General features: G+C 43.1%; 1 protein-coding gene across 2 annotated transcripts in view; it reads left to right on the forward strand.

Annotated features, from left to right (window-relative positions):
* The window catches only part of Mms19 (MMS19 homolog, cytosolic iron-sulfur assembly component), a 37,257-nt gene that overhangs the window by 16,503 nt on the left and 2,120 nt on the right, over nucleotides 1-18,634 (forward strand). For both annotated transcript variants that reach the window (XM_057777487.1, XM_057777488.1), the window contains 18 exons: nucleotides 7,064-7,150; nucleotides 7,755-7,829; nucleotides 8,536-8,613; nucleotides 9,178-9,316; nucleotides 9,566-9,720; nucleotides 9,937-10,015; nucleotides 10,286-10,411; nucleotides 10,599-10,680; nucleotides 11,185-11,285; nucleotides 11,387-11,536; nucleotides 12,803-12,958; nucleotides 14,460-14,559; nucleotides 15,208-15,310; nucleotides 15,455-15,523; nucleotides 15,713-15,839; nucleotides 16,708-16,808; nucleotides 17,249-17,305; nucleotides 17,820-18,006. In XM_057777487.1, the coding sequence (XP_057633470.1) occupies nucleotides 7,064-7,150; nucleotides 7,755-7,829; nucleotides 8,536-8,613; nucleotides 9,178-9,316; nucleotides 9,566-9,720; nucleotides 9,937-10,015; nucleotides 10,286-10,411; nucleotides 10,599-10,680; nucleotides 11,185-11,285; nucleotides 11,387-11,536; nucleotides 12,803-12,958; nucleotides 14,460-14,559; nucleotides 15,208-15,310; nucleotides 15,455-15,523; nucleotides 15,713-15,839; nucleotides 16,708-16,808; nucleotides 17,249-17,305; nucleotides 17,820-18,006 (1,972 nt within the window). The remainder of the gene's footprint in view (nucleotides 1-7,063; nucleotides 7,151-7,754; nucleotides 7,830-8,535; nucleotides 8,614-9,177; nucleotides 9,317-9,565; nucleotides 9,721-9,936; nucleotides 10,016-10,285; nucleotides 10,412-10,598; nucleotides 10,681-11,184; nucleotides 11,286-11,386; nucleotides 11,537-12,802; nucleotides 12,959-14,459; nucleotides 14,560-15,207; nucleotides 15,311-15,454; nucleotides 15,524-15,712; nucleotides 15,840-16,707; nucleotides 16,809-17,248; nucleotides 17,306-17,819; nucleotides 18,007-18,634) is intronic.

The raw sequence follows: 18,634 nt of genomic DNA on the forward strand, positions 1-18,634 counted from the left end.
ATTGAGCAAAACAGACAATTTACATTTTATTTGTATGGAGGGGGAAGCTTGTTTCTGCGCAGTGTTGGTGCCTATGTGTGGAGGCCAGAGGAAGATGTTGAGTGTCTTCTTTTATCCTAATCTACTTGCTCCAGACCCTCCTGTCTACAGGGTCTGCCACTGAACCTGGAACTGACCATTTTTGCTGGACCAGCCACCTGTCTCTACAGCACAACTCACCTTCCTCCAGTATTGGAGTTACAGAACTATCCACCATTGGTACTAGAGTTCTGTAGTTCCTACTGACACTTGCTCCAAAGTCCTTATAGATTCATATTTTAGTAAGTTTGGAAATGGAGAAACATCCAACACCAAAGGGGCAGTTGAATTCAGCAGGTACTTGAGAGGAGGACTCCTTAAGTTCCCTAACAAAGCATTCAGTGCTGAGCAGGATTGTTAGCTGTGGTCCTTGTCCTTGAAGGTTGTAACATTGAGGTAACATTAGATGTCAAATGAGTGGTGCTGTAGTCATTCTGAAAGATGAGTTTATCTTAAGCTACAGTTGGTAGCAACTGACCCAGCAGATAAGTCTTTTGGTTGGTTTCCAAGGGATGTATAGAATGTGAATCTGTAGTTAGAGGGTGCATCTCAGGTGAGATACAAGCAAATTAACAGAAAAACAAAAACCCAACACAGTTGCACACAGCTTGCACAAGAAGTGTTGCTCTTGTGGTCCTTCTCACTCTGCTTTTTATTTCTTTTTTATTGCGAGATACATGGGGTCTATTGCTGTATGGGATACATGGAGACGTGTACTGCAAGCATTAGTAACGTGGAAGAAATGAAAGCTCTACTCAGTATGCCAAATGATGCATGAGTATTGACTCTGACTGATGTTAAAAAGCCTTAGCTGTCTTTTCTTGACATCAGTCACCAGCTTATTTATTCTCAGTTGGCATCCTGTTAAACCACCACTCTCCTCAAACTGTTTCAGATGCAATAACTTTCTTTACAACGCAGAAGAAAGTTATACCTTTGAAATGTTGACTCTGGTTCAACTACCATTTGTGAGGGAGTGTGCATGCGTGCGTGTGTGTTTGAAAAGATAATACCTCAGCAGGTAAGAGTACTGACTGCACAAGCCTGACTACCTGAGTATTCCTGGTATTGTTTTGAGATAGGGTCTCGCTATGTGTGACCATGACCTTGAACTTATTTAATAAGGCTTAGTCCCTAAGTGTTATAATTACTGGCAATACCACATTTCCTGACACTCTATGTCACTCTTAGGAGTTTTTCTTAAGATTTTGTTGTTATTGTTATTTTGTTATTATTTTATTGATTTCTCTTTGTTTATAGCATTCTGTTTTTAGTTCATGAGTAGATATATCTGTCTTTGTTAGGGTTTCTATTGCTGTGAAAAGACACCATGGTGAAGGAAAACTTTTAATTGAGGTGGCTCATTTACAGTTGAAAGGTTTGGTCCATTATCATCATGGCAGGGAGCATGGCAGCGTGAAGGCAGACATGGTGCTGGAGAAGGAGTTGCTACATGTGGATATGCATGCAGTAGGAAGCAGACTAACTCACTGGGAGTAGCTTGAGCTCAAAGCCCATCACCACAGTGACACACTTCCTCCAACAAGAGCACACCTAAGAGTGCTGTACCTTTAGGGGCTGTTTTCTTTCAAACTACCACATGCCACTCCCTGGGCCCCAAAGGCTTGTAGCCATATCATAATTCAAAATTGCGTTCAGTCCAACTTTAAAAATTCCCATTGTCTTAACAATCCCAGACTTATTAAAAAATCTAAAGTTCAAAGTCTTTTCTGAGATTCATGCAGTCTCTTAACTATAACCCTCTATAAAATCAAAAAGCCAGTCAAATACTTTCAACATATAATGGCATAGGATATACATAACCATTCCAAAACATAGGGAAGGGAGCATAGTGAGAAAATACTGGACCAAAACAAGACCAGAAACCAGCTGGACAAACTCCAAATTCTGCATCTCCATGTCTGATGTCAAAACGCTCTTCAGATCTCCAACCTCGGTTCAGTTTTGTTGACTGCTACACACTTCTTTATCATGGGCTGGTTCCATTCCCAACTTCGGCAGCTTTCCTCAACAGGTGTCCCATAGCTTTGGCATCTCCAACATCTTGGGGTCTACAAGGCAATTCCAGCTTCAGCTTCACAGCTTCAGACAGTGCCTTCTCTAGGTCTCCATTCAGGGACACCCATTACAACATGCCTGGCCTCAGCAGCTTTCCTTAGGTGTGGAGGCAAATTCTATAACCCCTTCTATCCTTGACTGTAAAGCCAGAACCATGTGGCTGGGCTGCCAAGTTCTGCTTCCTAGGCTGGAACATGGCCCCCTTCTTACATCTTCACCAGCTTCCTGTTTTTGATTGTTGCCCTTATTGCCTAAATTTATCTGGCCTTAAACTCAGAGATGTGCCAGTCTCTGCCGCCTGAGTTCTGGGATTAAAGGCATGTGCCACCACACCCAGCTCTAAAATTAAAGCTTTTCTTTAGTTCCTTTTTACTAGTTGGAAATTTATATTTATAGCTGGGTGGGCTCTTGCCCTGAGGGCTATTATGAGATTTCCTCTGCCAAGAGAATTAATCCAAAACTCTTCACTTTAGCCTAAGACAGACTTTTCAGACAAGGGCAAAAAGCAGCCACATTCTTCACCAAAATAGGACAAGATTGTCCATAGGCCACATAATAATATTCTTCTCCTTTGAAACCTCTTGAGTCAGCACCCCACCATTCAAATCACTCTGCACCACTGTCTTCCATATTCCTACTAGTATGGCCAGTTAAGCAGTGCTTAACATTCTCCTGCTTTCCTAACCCAATTCCCAAAGTCCATACTTCTTCAAACAAAAGCGTGGTCTAAACTATCACAGCAGTACCCCAGTTCTTGGTCCCAACTTCTCTCTTAGAGTTTCTATTGCTGTGAAGAAACACCATGACCTTGGCAACTCTTATAAAGGAAAGCATTTAATTGTGATGGCCTGCTTACAGCTCAGGGTCAGTCCATCATCATGATGGTATGCAGGCAGACATGGTGCTGGAGAAGGAGCTGCTACATGTTGATATACAGACAGTAGGAAGTAGACTGTCTTACTGGGAGTAACTCGAGCATAGGAGAGACATCAAAGCCCATCTCCACAATGACATATTGTCAGAAGACCACACATACTCCAAGAAAGCCACACCTAATAGTGTCACTCCCTTTGGGGGCCATTTTCTTTCAAACCACTGCAGTATCTCTCAAAAATAATAATGTCACTTTTAAAAAAAATTAAAAGTTTTTTTTAATTTATGGTGTGTGTCTGAGTAAGTCTATACCTTATTTGTGCAGGTTCCCCACAAATGCCAGAAGAGGATATCGGGTTCCCTGGAGGCACAATTATAGGTACTTTTGAGCAGCCTGATGTGGGTGCTAAGAACCAAATTCAGGCTCTTTGTGAGAACATTATTTGCTCTTACACATTGAGTCATCTCCCCATCCCTTAAATCTTTTTTATTACATTTATTTGTGTGAATACTCATACTGAAACAGTGTTTTTGGAAGATATGAACAAGTGTCTGTTCACCCCAGGTAGGGAACAGGCAGTAGACCAGAGTATAGATACCACCAAAGCCTTAATTTGTTGAAGCAGTTTATTTTATTGGGGTTATAACAGGAATATGGTTGAAGAGTTTCTTACAGGACAGAAATGGCTCAAGGTAGCTGTATCACCAGACAACTCAAAAAAAAAAAAACAACCCAAAACTTGGTGTACACTGCACCCCCTGCAGGTAGTTCAGCGAGCTGAAAATGTGTCCTTTTCAAAAGTTGGGATTAGCCTCTTCTAGGAAGCTTAGCTGGTCTTTGTTTCTTCTGCTTGGCTGCTCCTCTGAGACTGTCTCAGAACAATTTTTACTGCTTATATATACTTGGGAAGGGAGGGTTCTAGTGGATCTGGTCAATTTTTCAGGGACTTGTTGAAGCTATTTTAGTTGTTTGTTTCATGTCTCAACTAGCTTGCTTGGGGAGGATGGAGTGTTTTATCTGTCTTAAAATACCCTGTTTTGGATTGGCGATATGGCTCAGCCATTACAAGCACTGGCTGCCCTTCCAGAGGTTCAATTCCCAACACCCACATGATAGCTCACTGCTGTTTGTAATTCCAGTTTCAGAGGATCCAACACCTTCACAGATATACATGCAGGTCAAACACCAAATGGACATAAAATAATTTTTTTAAAAAACCCTGTTTTACACCCCCATTTCATACATACATGCAGGTCAAATACCAAATGCACATAAAATTCTTTAAAAATCCTGTTTTTCATACCCATTTATATTCTGTGTCTTAAATTTCTCCAAATTGAAAGGTTTTGACCTCTGAGGAAATAGCTTCACAATACACGCCATGGTACATGTGGTGGTAGGTCAGGGAACAACTTACAGTTCTAACCTTCCATCATATGGATCCTAGGGATTGAACTCACGTTATCAGCCTTAGTGGCCGCTTTACCCACTGAGCCATCTCTTTGGCCTATGTTACTGGGAAAAAAAATTTATTTATTATGTATATAGTAATATAATTTATTTATTATGTATATAGTATTCTCAGTACTCTGCCTGCAGGCCAGAAGAGGGCACCAGATCTCATTACAGATGTTTGTGAGCCACCATGTGATTGCTGGGAATTGAACTCAGGACCTTTGGAAGAGTAGGCAGTGCTCTTAACCACTGAGCCATCTCTCCAGCCCCGGAAAAAAAATTTTTTTGAGAGTGTCTGTATAATGGTAACTAGTACATGTATGCCACAGGGTATAGGTAGATATCAGAGGACAACTTTTGGAGTTGTCTCTCACTTTTACATCGGTTCCCAGGATTGAACTCCGATCCGTAGAGTTGGCTTTTTGTTTTATTTTGTTTCAACTCTTTGGCTCTTTGTTCTTTGCTCTTTTGGGGACCCACCACCCAGCTCCCAAATAAATCACACCCAGAGGCTTATAAATGCCCAGCCTTAGTTTGGCTTATTTCTAGCCAGCTTTCCCTAAATTATTTCGTCTACCTTATGCCTCAGGGCTTTTTCTTCTTCTTCTGTATATTTTACTTTCATTCTTACTTAGTGGCTGGCTGTGTGACTAGATGACTAGTCCCTAGGGGCGACCTTTCCTTATTCTCTTGCTCCTCTATCCTCTCAGATTTTTCCTCCCATTTATTCTCTCTGCCTGCCAGCTTCACCTATCCTTTCCTTCCAAGCTAATGGCTGGTCAGCTCATTATTAGACCAAAGTAATACAGCTTCACAGAGTTAAACAAATGCAACACATCTTTGTCATTAAACAAATGTTCCACAGCATAAACAAACGTAACACATCTTAAATAATATTCCTCAACACTAGTTTTAGGCAAGCAAGGGCCTTTAGTTGCTGAGCCATCACCAGCCTTATTAAATCTCTTTTCTCTATGTGTGTATCCACTCATACATATATCCATATTTCTTGTTTTCTCCTAGTTTTTTGAGGGGAGCCCTGAGTACGTGTGAGGGGAATTCTGTATGAGCTTCGTTTCCTTCTTTCTTTCCTTCCTTTCTCTTTTTCTTTCTTTCTTCCTTTATTTTTGTTTTTTATTGTAGGGTTTTTTGGGTTTTTTGTTTGTTTGTTTGTTTGTTTGTTTTTTTTTGTTTTTGTTTTTTTTTTTTGAAACAGGGTTCTAGATGTCCTGTATCTTGCTTTGTAGTCCAGGCTGTCCCAAACTCACAGAGATCCACTTGCCTCTGCCTTTTGACTGCTGAGATTAAAGGCGTGCTCCACCACCACCACCCTACTTAGCCCCATTTTAGAGTAGCTTACATGGATAGCCTGGGAAATTCCTAAAATAATCTTACTTGGCTAATCATCTAGAAAACGACCTATGTCTGCCTAGCAGAAGAGAGCTGAGAATGTCAATACTGGTACCATATCACTTTGACCTCCTGGTGCAGCACTGAGGCCCTCTACTGCACCTATTCAGTCAAGAAAATTAAACCTCAGGGATCTGCTATGATTAAGGAAGAATAAGAAGACTATGTAGGACCTCAGATTGTTGTTTTTCTATCTCATTCCCAATTCCACTGTCCCTTAGAATTGCCTATTCCACGCCTTTCAGGGAGTGTGCAGTGGGGGAATTAGTTATTCAGATACCCCCAGGTCTACCTAGAGTCCTTTCATCTTAGATGTGGGAGTCATTTTCTTACCATCTGCCTTATATCTAGAATTATTTTGTGTATCTCTTACCTGGTTATCTTCAACATTCTGCTTTATGACTTTTAAAAATAAGAAACCCTTTACTGTATTTTTGGCGCAGTTTCCAGAGGAGTAAAGAAAAAAAATCAAAAATCTGGTTTTTTGTTTGTTTGGTTAATTAGTTTTTTGAGACAAGGTTTCTCAGTAGCTATGGAGCCAGTCTTGGAACTTGCTGTGTAGACCAGAGTGGCCTCAAACTCACAGAGATCCTCCCATTTCTTCCTCCTGAGCACTGGGATTAAAGGTGTGTGCCACCACTCCTGCCTAAAAATATTTTTAATGTAGCAGACAATGTATGTATCTTGGTAATAGAGTGCTTGCTTAGCATCCCAAAGTCCTGGGTTCAATTCCAGCACTGAATACAAGTTTGATGACACACACCTATGACTCTGACCCTTAAGAGGTAGGTGCAAGACAATCAGAAGATCAAGGCCGGCATTGGCTACATATAGAGTGTTTCAAGTTAGCCTTAGAGATCTTATGGAAAAAGATGTTTAATACTGTAAAAAATAAACGCCTTGCTGTGTGTCACCACCCAATCCATGACTTAAATCCCTACACTTGAGAGACAGAAGCAGACATATCTGAGTTAAGGCCAACATTGTCTACATGGTTCCAGGACAGCCAGGGTTAAAAGACAAAAATATGTAAGAGTGAGCATGTCTTCTTGCTGGGACCGCATGATGTATGATTGTGCTAGATTGGGTCTAAGTGTCACCTGTTCTGCAGGCTTGCTAGGTTCACATTAAGGGCTAAGGTGTTCCGTGGTTCCTTTCCATTTTCAGCCACCTAATGATCCCTATGGCATCCAGAGAGATGATCTCATCCTGAGTCTCCGTGCTGTGCTGGCTTCTACACCACGTTTTGCTGAGGTGAGTCTGGTCTAGGTGAAGATAGTCTCTGCCCAGAGAAGGCTCTAAATGGAGAGCAGCAGGAGGGTTGGACAAAGGGCTCAGCAGTTGAGAACACAGGCTACTCTTCCAGAGAACCTGGGTTTGAGTCCCAGCACCCACATGGTGGCTCACAACCATTTATCACTCAATTTCCATATGATCCATTACCTATATGGTACCAGGCCTCCATGGTACCAGGCATGCATGTGGTACACAGGCATGCATGCAAACACTCATACATATAAAATAATAGAAACAAGGTGTTTTTTTTTTAAAGTAAAAACATGGAAAGAATACTCTTACATTTTAGCGTATGCCAAACATTTTCAGACTTTCAGTATCAAAACTTCAAATACTAATCTCTTTTGTAGGCATTGTACTTGATGTCTTTCAACTTTGCTAATGTGCCTGTTTCTCAGGTACCATATGGCAGGAAAGTTAGCTTACAGTTGTAACTCCTGGCCTGCACCTTACTTCTTGATGTGGCAACTGTCTCTTAGGACTGATGACAATACGAACATGGTTGTTGGTCCTGATGGCTAAGATGCTATCTGAGGCTGAAGTTTTTCCTTCTTTCTTACAGTTCTTGCTGCCTCTGCTGATTGAGAAAGTAGATTCTGAGATACTAAGTGCCAAGCTGGATTCTCTGCAAACTCTGGTGAGTAGGATCCAGCCATCCTTACAAAAGTTAGTGGCACTAAAAATCCAGTTTCTTGGACAGCTGGAGGCCAATTAGTTCATGTTCTTCATGGGCCCATATTTGGGCTTCTTTGGTTGGCCTAAGCCCGGTAGCATTCATATTGTTTTACTCTGTGTAACCAAGAATTGGTCAGTGCTCATTTTTTTGTTGGCTTTTTTTGTTTGTTTTGTTTTTGTTTTTTGGATTTTTTTTTTTTTTTTTTTGAGACAGGGTTTCTCCGTAGCTTTTGGTTCCTGTCCTGGAACTAGCTCTACTAGACCAGGCTGGTCTTGAACTCACAGAGATCCGCCTGCCTCTGCCTCCTGAGTGCTGGGATTAAAGGCATGTGCCATCACTTCCTGGCTCCATGTTTTTTGGATTTTTAAGAAAGGGTCTCTTAGCCTAGTCTGGTCCTGATCTTTTTACCTCCACCGCCCAAGTGCTGAGATTAGTTGTGTTGCCACTCCAGACTTTGTTTTAGGGGAAGGTGTGTTAGAAATTAAACCCAGAACTTCATATATCCATGGGCTGTGTCAGCCTTATGTTCTTAAGAGTCAGAGTAAGCTCTTTTCTGTGCCCTGGGTATGACTGTTAGGATGCCTTGAAGGTTTTCCTGCTAGAGTTCACCATGTATCCCAGAGCATCTTGAGTGTGAGCTTCCTGATGCCTGCCATTCTCTTGGCAGAATGCTTGCTGTGCTGTATATGGACAAAAGGAACTAAAGGACTTCCTCCCGAGCCTTTGGGCTTCTATCCGCAGAGAGGTGAGTGTTAGTTAGGTAATCTCACTGCTGTTAACTGACAGGTGTCAGGCATGAGGGGAAGTAATATCCCTTCTCTGTCCTCTTCCCTATCTTCCCAGGGTCAAGGTGCTGTGTTTGTTATTTCAGTGATAGATAGACTTCAGTTCAATGGCAACGGAGACAGTTCCCTTATGAGGGTTACTTGCTTGGTGATCATACATGACCACCTTTGTACAACGCCTACTTCTTGACCTCTCATTGCAAGAAACATAGGTTATGGTGTTTCTGGCACCATCTAAATATAAAGGTAGAGAAAAAGACGTAAAATAAGGTTTACGATCACCTCTGTTGGTAACCTGTTTCTACAAACTGTACGTGTCATTCCTAGTGAGACAAAGACTTGTTGAACATATTACCAAGAAAGAAGATACTAGGTTGGGAGTTTTAGCTATCATTGCTGTGCCCCAAGCTTTCTCAAACGTATATTTCTGACCCCAAGGGGGAAAAAATTAAAAAGGCAGTAGATGGGTGGGACCTCATCTGGTACAAGCTTACCTTAGTAGCCATGGGATCCCTTCCTGACAGGTGTTCCAGACGGCAAGTGAGCGCGTAGAGGCAGAGGGCCTAGCAGCCCTCCACTCCCTGACTGCGTGTTTGTCTTGCTCTGTGCTGAGGGCTGATGCTGAGGACCTCCTTGACTCCTTCCTCGGCACCATTCTACTGGGTAATGGGAACTTGGAGCTAGCAAAGGGAGTGAGCACCTTAGAGCTAGCATTCCTTTAGGGCCAGTGGCCCTTTATGGGTGGCTCCCACATGTTCAGTGATGAGGGGACTGCAGCCCTACATTGTATCAAAGACAATTAGATGGTAACTGGTAGCAAACAATTCCAAGTGTCAGTGAGCAGTCTCTGGTTAATGGGGAATCAGGCAATATTTGACCTACTCCCCAGGTCTGTGATTGCTGCCTCTCTAGACTGCAGGCATCATCTATGTGAACCAGATATGAAACTGGTGTGGCCTAGTGCCAAGCTGTTGCAGGCTGCTGCAGGTGCATCTGCCCGGGCCTGCGAGCACATCACCCGCAACGTGCTCCCCTTGCTCCTGGAACAGTTCCACAAGCACAGTCAGGTAAGAGGAGAGGTGGGAACTGGTGCTGTGGTCCCTTTCTTAGAGACTGAAGCTCTAGTTTGGGCCCAGATAGATCTGGGTTTGCTCCTGTTTGCTTCTTGTTCCTTATTTCCTCTCACATAGTCTCAGTCTTAAATAGAAGGTTAATTCTTAGAGGATCAGGGCTGAAGTACTTGAAAATATTCTTTGACCCCAGTACTCGTTGAAACATTACAGAGCAACCAGCGACGGACAATCCTTGAAATGCTCCTGGGTTTCTTAAAGCTACAGCAGAAATGGAACTATGAAGAGAAAGGTGAGGTCACTTTGTAGTTGAGTTACCCTGGGCAGTTGTTGAGCCCTATTGCCCAGGAATATTGCAGCAGTGTGCTACAGAGTAGTCAAGAGGAGTGGACCTGTTCAGAGATTGCAGTACAAGACTATACTGAATGAATTGTCATTTTCCAGTGTGTGTCCTAGAAGTCCAGTGATTTGAGTTCTTAAAATCTGCCCCATGTTGTCTGTAGCACTGCAGACAGGGATGGATAGGCCATAAGCCCTCTGACCTGGCCTCTATTTTTCCTAGATGAAAGGCCTCTGACTAGCTTCAAGGACCAGCTATGCTCATTGGTATTCATGGCTCTAACAGACCCCAGCACCCAGCTTCAGCTTGTTGGCATCCGGACACTCACAGTTTTAGGTTCTCAGCCAGGTATGTCTTAAATGAGAAAAGGGAGTGTATTGATCCCTTCTTGTGTTATCTGTCTTAAGTGAAGAGCAGTGGTTTCCTCATTCATTATCATTGTAGCACTAGATGATGTGAATTTCTGATAGGATTTCTCAGAAGGGTTGTAGCTGCAAGGAAGGAAAGCTGAAGCTTGTGTTCTTTCTAAATACAGATCTTCTGTCTTCTGGGGACTTGGAGCTGGCAGTAGGTCACCTGTACCGACTAAGCTTCTTGGAGGAAGATTCCCAGAGTTGGTGAGAATCTAAAGCAGTGAGGAAGAGCAATGTTTTTTCCTGCCTTTTTTTTTTTTTATCAGCAGCAGCTGCTGCAGCAAGAGCCAGAGTTCTGTGCTCTGTTATTATTGTTGCTGAGTGCTTGGAAAGATGTAGGACTACTCTCTCTTCTTGGTCATTAGAAGACCTCTATCCAGCCAGGCAGTGGTGGCACACACCTTTAATTCCAGCACTTGGAAGGCAGAGGCAGGCAAGTCTCTGTAAGTTTGTGCTCAACCTGGTCTACATAGTGAGTTCCAGGACAGCTAGGGCTACACAGAAAAACCCTGTCTTGAAAAAAACAAAACAAAACTATATACACACAAACACACATAAAAGAAGACTTATCCAATTACGTTTTGTAGGACTTGGGTCTTGCTTTTCAGCAAGGTAGCCATGAGAGCCCATTCTTCTAATCTTCCTGCTGGCGGGCCTTGGGAAAGAATGATGGGCCAAGGCTCAGCTAATACTCTTCTTTGTCTCCAGTCGGGTGGCAGCACTGGAGGCATCTGGAACCCTGACCACACTCTATCCTGGAGCCTTCAGCAGCCACCTGCTACCCAAGCTTGCTAAGGAGCTACATAAAGGTATATGTGCTAATCCGTGGCCCAACCCTTGCCAGCGGGGCTTTCTGAAGAAGGCCTTTACACCATCACACAGTGAAAACTTATCTCACCAATTGCTTTAGGTGAGTCAGATGTGGCTAGAGAAGATGGTCTCATGAAAAGTTCCCGGCATTTCTACTGTCTGCAAGCTTTGTCAGCCATTTCAACACATCCCAACATTGTCAGGGAGACACTGCCTCTGCTGCTGCAGCATCTCTGTCAAGCAAACAAAGGTAGCTACCAGTTACCAACAAGGGGCAGGGCTAAATGGAACCTTGGGCTAGGGACTGTAAAGTTGTAACTGTAGTTGTTGTACATAACAGTGGCGTGGTAAGCTCTTTAAAAATCAATACCTAGTAACTATAATAATATTAGAATAGTAATACAGTACGTGGATTATATATTTATGATTGTACAGGATGACATTTCTGTACACATACACCAGAAGAAAGAGATGTATCTATGAACTTAGATATCTGCCCATTTTGTGTCTCAGAAGTGTTCAGAGTCATGTCTACTAGGTACTTTGCAATATTCAAGAAACTTGTCATCCATAGTTCCCCTGTTGAGCATTAGGGGCCATGTCTCCTGGGCCTGGGGAGATGGTTTGGTCAGTAAAGTGCTTGCCTCACAAGCACAAAGACCTAAGGTTCTATCCTAGCACCTACATAAGAAGCCAGGCACACTGGCCTTAGTCTCAGCTCTGAGGAATTAGAGACAGGAGGATCCTCACTCAAATAAAGTGGACTGTGATCACAGAAGACACCCACAACTATCCATGTGCACACACCCACCAAAAGCTCTTCCGATCCAGCGTGGCATCCAATATATCCTCTCTCTGTTCTCACTTTCATTTTCTTTCTAGGCTCTTGCACCCAGTATTTGAAACGTGACATATTTTTATTTCTTGTGGACATGGTAAACTTAAAAATAAATGAAATGAAAGAAAGAAAAAGCTCAGTCTAACCCAGTCCATCTCATTATCTTTAAACAGTGAATGAACTACTCTTCTTGAATTACACATATACATGTTCTTTGACTCAGGAATTCCTTTTTTAGAGATCCTGTTATTTTATCTGTATATATGAAAGTTGCACCGTGAGCTGGGGATATAGCTTAGTTGGTAGAGCACTTACCTAGGGTGTATGAAATATTAGTTGGCATCCACAGTCCTGCATCAAATTAGGCATTATCTTACCTGCCTGTAAACCAACACTAGGAGGTAGAGGCAGGAAGATCAGAAATGCAAGATTGTCCTTGGATGACCCTTCCAGAAGACCTTGATTCAATTCCCAGCACCCACGTGGAAGCTCACTCCAGTCATAAGGAGCCCTGATCTTCCGGCTTCTGTGGGCACTAAGCATGCATGTGCTATATAGACAGATGTACAGGCAAAACACCTATAGGCTTTTTTTTTTTTTTTTTTTTTTTTAAAGAAAATACCCGGAAGTGCTTGAGAGAAAAACCCTATAAAGAATATGACTTTTCTCTCCACACAGGGAATATGGTTACAGAACCCAGTGAAATTACTGCTATCTGTCAAAGTCTCCAGCAAGTGGCAGAAAAATGCCAGCAGGACCCTGAGAGCTACTGGTATTTCCACGAGACAGCTGTACCCTGCCTGTTTGGTTTGGCTGTCCAGGCTTCCATGCCAGGTAATTTTCTGTGCTTCATATTCTAGGAAGTTGACTTTCTCCTTGCCTTAGACAGCACCAGCACCTCCTGGGTATTACTGGCACGGCCTGTTGTACTGTCAAGTACATCCCACTTAAGACAAGGATGACCAGGGACAGTAACGAGAATCCAGTGCTGATGGCAGCAGTAAGAGGGATGCACGTTTTAAGTGCTGTGCTACTAGTTGATTAGAATTGAACTATGGAGTCTAGTGGGCCTGGTTGGGTTTTATGTTCAGCTCGCAAACTTTTTAAGATACCTTATCGTTCTCGTGTGTGTGTGTGTGTGTGTAACATTTATGTGTTTATGTTCTAACATGTGCATATATATGTATACGTTATACATAGAACCACATATATTACACGATCACAGCGTCATTGGTAAGGATTAATGGTACTTTACTGTATGACAACAGTTCATTGTACGATAGTTGCTATAAATAAGACCCCATAAAGATAAGCATATGTCTTGAGAATTTCTAGAAGACGGACTTTCTACTTAGTGTCAGGACTGCCCCCGTTAGCCGGCCTCATTCTCTACTGTTGACCAGTGTAAGCCCAGTGCACACTTGTCTTATGCTCCTAGTTTAGACCAGTACCACTTCTGCCTCACTGCAAGATTTTAAACACTTAACTTTTCTGCAGGATATATTGACTTACTGGCTTTTTACCAGGTGTGGTGGAATACTCCTATAACCCTAATGGAAAGTAGAAGCAGGAGGATTAGGAGTTCAGGGATAGCCTGGGCTACATGAGACCCTTTTCCCAAAAAAACATGGTGGTCCATGCCTTTAATTCTAGCACTCAAGAGGCAAAGTCAAGTGGATCTCTGTGAGTAAATTTGAAGCTAGCCTGGTCTACATAGCAAGTTCTAGGCTAGCTAATGCTACATAATGATACCCAGTATCCAAAGGTGGTGGGGAACCCGGAAATATTAGAGAGATAGCTCAGTAGTTCCCAAACTTAGGTGGCTCATAACTACCTGTCACTCTAGCTCCAGGGGATCCCATACTCTCTTCTGGACTCTGAGGACACCTGCATTCATGTACATAGCTCCCCTACCCCCAGCACGTGCACACACAATACATATATACATAATTTAATTAAAAATAAATTTTTTTAAAAGAATACTCCTGAGTTAGCCTGTTAAGAGGTGGACAAGAACTATTTTGAATTCCTTCCTCCTTCCTTGCTAGTCTCACTGTTTAGCTCAGGCTTGACCATAAGCCCATATAGTCTTCCTGCTTGTAAGGCTGATATTATAGGCAGTCTTGACCCAGAATTGGATTTTGTTTTTTCTTTGAAAGACAGGGTGTAGTCCTGGCTGTTGTGAAACTTGCTCTGTAGACCAGACTGGCCTCAAACTCACAGAGATCCGCCTGTTTAAAGGCGTTTAAAGGGAATATGCCAGATTTGGGTTTCTGAACCAGTAGTGGCTTTATGGTTCTATAGATTGTCATGCATAGGTGTTTTGGTTTTGCAGAGAAGGAATCCTCAGTTCTGAGAAGAGTACTATTGGAGGATGAGGTCTTGGCTGCCTTGGCATCTGTCATTGGAACTGCTACTACCCACCTGAGCCCTGAGTGAGTATAACATGAGTGACCTGAACCTCAGGGATGGAGAAAACATTCTTGGGCAGGAGTCACAGGTGGTGCTTTCTCAGTTGTATGTAAGTATGGAGGCAGTTGTTTTATAAGTTTGATGACAAAAGAAAAGGAAGGACCTTTTAAAAACACCACAGACTACTGTGTGAGCCTTGGGATTCGTGATTTTTGTTGGTGATTTATGTTGCTAGGGAATTTTTTAGGTTTATTTTTGCTTCATGTGTGTTAGTGTTTTGCCTGCATATGTATGTGTGCACAATGTGTGTGTGTTGCCTGATGAAGACAGGTGTCTGATCCTTTGAAATTTAGTTGGAACTCTTAGCCTCCATGTGGGTTCTGGTAACCAAACTCGGGTCTTCTGGAAGGACAAGTGCTCTTATCCACAGAACCATCTTTCCAGTCCCGGGGTAAATGGGTTTTGTTTGTTTTTGTTTTTGGAGGTCACCAGTGAACTGTTTTTAAAATATGCATTGAACTCCTCATAAAACTGTAGGCTAAGAGGATAGGGTTTGATTGTGCAAATAATTGTGCCAAATTAACATGTTGAATATGTGGATAACCATGGCACTTGCGCACAGATGTGCACATACTCTGGCTTCTTAATGACACCCGGTACTCTGTCTCCAGACTAGCTGCCCAGAGTGTCATGTGCATCGTGCCCCTCTTCTTAGATGGCAACACCTCCTTTCTACCTGAGAATAGCTTCCCAAGCCGATTCCAGCCATTCCAGGTAATAATCTAATAGCTCTGATGGTCTGAATCTTGGAGTTTATATCCTTTAAACTCAACTTTAGGACTATTCTGGGATGGGCATAGGGACATACATGCCTGCTACCAGTAAGACAGGCTCATCAGAGCTCTTCTTCCTTCACAGAGTGGCTCCTCTACACAGAGGCGACTGGTTGCACTGCTTACAGCTTTTGTCTGCTCCCTGCCACGAAATGTAAGTGGGCACATTTGAGACTCTGGAACTCAGATGACCTTGGGCTGAGCTTGGCCACAGGCTAAGCTTTCTTGCTTCCCCCATTTAAAGAAGTTCTTTTCCATGCTGATCTCTGATGTCACTTTCTATTGAGTATTTCTTGGAGTTCAAGTGTCTTCTGGGTCCATTACATGGCCAGGTTTTCTATAGGTGGAAATCCCTCAGCTGAACCGACTCATGCGGGAGCTTCTGGAGCAGAGCTGCTGCCACAGCTGCCCCTTTTCTTCCACTGCCGCCGCCAAGTGCTTCGCAGGACTCCTCAACAAGCACCCTCCAGGTACTGGGCTGGGCCTGGGGTAGAAGCCTTTCTTTGTCACCTAGTGGTGAAATCTACACGTTTAGTTCTTGTTCTCCGTAAAGGAACTCATAATGACTTCAGTTACTGTCCTCAGACAGTCTTGTCAGAGACTAGAGTTTGGCAGAGCATTTCAGGGTTCAAAACAAGAATAGAAGGAGCACGTTCAACTCACTTCTGCCATCTTATTCCATCATGGTGCTATTAAGAATAATTCTTTAAAAATAGATTTGTTTGTGAAACAGAAGAGATGGCTCAGTAATTAGGAGTATGTACTAGATTCCTGGATCAGTTCTCAGCAGCCATGTCAGAAATCTTACGACAGCCTCTAAGTCTAGCTCCAAAAGATAATGACACCCTCTTCTAGACTCCAGGACTACCTGCACTCAGACGTATTAGCTGTACACAGACATATGCATGCCTATACTTAAAGACAATAGTAAAAATATTTTTAAAAGGTGCTTGTCTTACACGTGTGGGGGTGGGGTGGGGGGGATGGGTGGAGGGCATTTGATCCCCTGGAACTGAAGTCACATGTGGTTGTGAACTACTGTGTGGGTTCTTGGAGACATATGCTGGTCTTCTGCAAGAACAACTAGTACTCTCTCAACTGCTGAGCCTTCTTTTCTAGCCTCCGTGGTGTAAGTCTTTATTGGAGTAGAAACTCTCCTCAGGCACCAGCACCTTGCTATTGAGAGTACTGCAGCAGACTCTGCTACTGGCATTCTGTCATTTTGATTGTCTTTTTCTAATAGCTTCTCAAGTACTGTGCTCGTAAATGATTTACATCCTTTGTCACTAAAGGAAAAAACTACATTGTCCTTGTAACATTATGTACCTTTCTTCTTAGGGCAGCAGTTGGATGAATTCCTCCAGCTTGCTATGGACACAGTGGAGACTGGCCTGGCCTCTGGATCTTCTCGTAATCAGGCTTTCGCTCTGCTGCTCTGGGTGAGGAGGTAGCATAGACGCTGGTTAGATAGACAAAATATTCACGTTTGTCCCTCTTCTACTGTTGTGTTAAAATACCATGACTGAGATACCTTATAAAAAAAGTATTTAATTGGGTTTACAACTGGTCTTGGGGTCAGAGGCATGACAGCTGGAATGGCTGTGGGCTCACATCTTGATCCAAAATCAGGAGGCAGAGAAAGATGCTGTGGCTTGAGTCTTGAAATCTCAAAGCATGCCTCAATGACATACTTTTCCAGCAAAGCCAAACCTAATCTCTGAACAGCCACCAACTGGGGACCAAGTATGCAAATGGCTAAGACTTATGGAAGACATCTCATTCAAACTACAAAAGCCCCTGAGCCACCATTTGTAACAAGTGTGCTTGGAGTTCTGGAGTTTGAATATCAGACCCTGACTTCTCTTTTCTCTGCTTACAGGTAACCAAGGCTTTAGTCCTTAGATACCATCCTCTCAGCACCTGCCTTACCACCCGAGTAAGTCTTTCCTGATACATGACTGGAATCTAAACAACAACCTCCTTTTGATCCCATTTCCCTCTTACTAGTATTTTTGTTGGGCATGGTACCACATGCCTTTTACCCAAGGCACTTAGGCAGAGGCAGGCAGACCTCTGAGTATGAGGCCAGCCTGGTCTGCCTAGAGAGTTCTAACCAGGGCAAACAGAGCTACCCGTCTTAAAAGAAAAAAATATATTATTTGTATATTTTGCTTGTGTGTACAATGCTTGCCTGCTGCCCAAGGAGAGCAGAGGACATAGCCAGATACCCTGGAAATAGGGTATAAATGTTTGTAAGACACCTTGTGGGTGCTGGGAACTGAACCCAAGTTCTCTAAATGAACAGTAAGAGATTTCAACCACTGTCCACCTATCCAGCCCCTTGTTTATTATTCTTATAAGGCTTTCATCCTTTTTACTATTTGAGAGAGTTTTCTTTCCAGCATACCTCAAAGGCTTTTTTATTTATGTATTTATTTTGGTCCCACCAGCTCATGGGCCTCCTCAATGATCCAGAACTAGGCCCTGCAGCAGCCGATGGCTTCTCTCTACTCATGTCTGACTGCACTGATGTGTTGACTCGTGCCGGCCATGCTGATGTTCGGATTATGTTCCGCCAGCGGTTCTTCACAGACAATGTGCCTGCTTTGGTCCAAGGCTTTCATGCTGCTCCCCAAGGTGTCTGAAAGCTGAACCCCAAATCCATGGACATCTCCTTGGCCAGTCTCTACAGTAATTTAAGATCCAGATACTTTATCGTCAGAGTGATCTGCACCCACAAAGCCACACTTTCATCCCTTTTCCTTGATGGGTACATCGGAGCTATTGTGAGCTCAAGAATCTTAGAGAGAGAAAACCAACATGTTCATGTGGAAGCCAAAAGTCAACGTCAGCTATCTTTTATTACATTTTTTTAACTGCATACTACACAGTATGTCTTGTGGAGGTCTTTCCTTCCACCACGTAGATCCCAAGGTTTGAACTCAAAATCGTCAGGCTTAACAGCAGGTGCCATTACCTTGCTGGTCTGATTGCTCTTCCATTGTTTACATGTTTGTTATGTGTATGTGCTCAGGGATCAAAGAACAGCTTGTAAAAGTTATGCCAGATGGGTTCCAGAGATTGAGCTCAGGTCATACAGGCAAGAGCCTTTACCTAAGAAGCTATCTTGCCAGCTGTTCTACTTCAATTTTTGAGAGATCTCTCAGTCAGCTTAGATTGGCTAGCCAGCAAGCCCCAGGTGCTCTGTCCACTCCCCCAAGACTGGCATTACATGTGTGCGTTTCCCTGCCACATTTAACATGTT

Source organism: Chionomys nivalis, chromosome 8, assembly GCF_950005125.1.
Source record: "Chionomys nivalis chromosome 8, mChiNiv1.1, whole genome shotgun sequence".
In the NCBI taxonomy this organism is placed as follows: Eukaryota; Metazoa; Chordata; class Mammalia; order Rodentia; family Cricetidae; genus Chionomys; species Chionomys nivalis.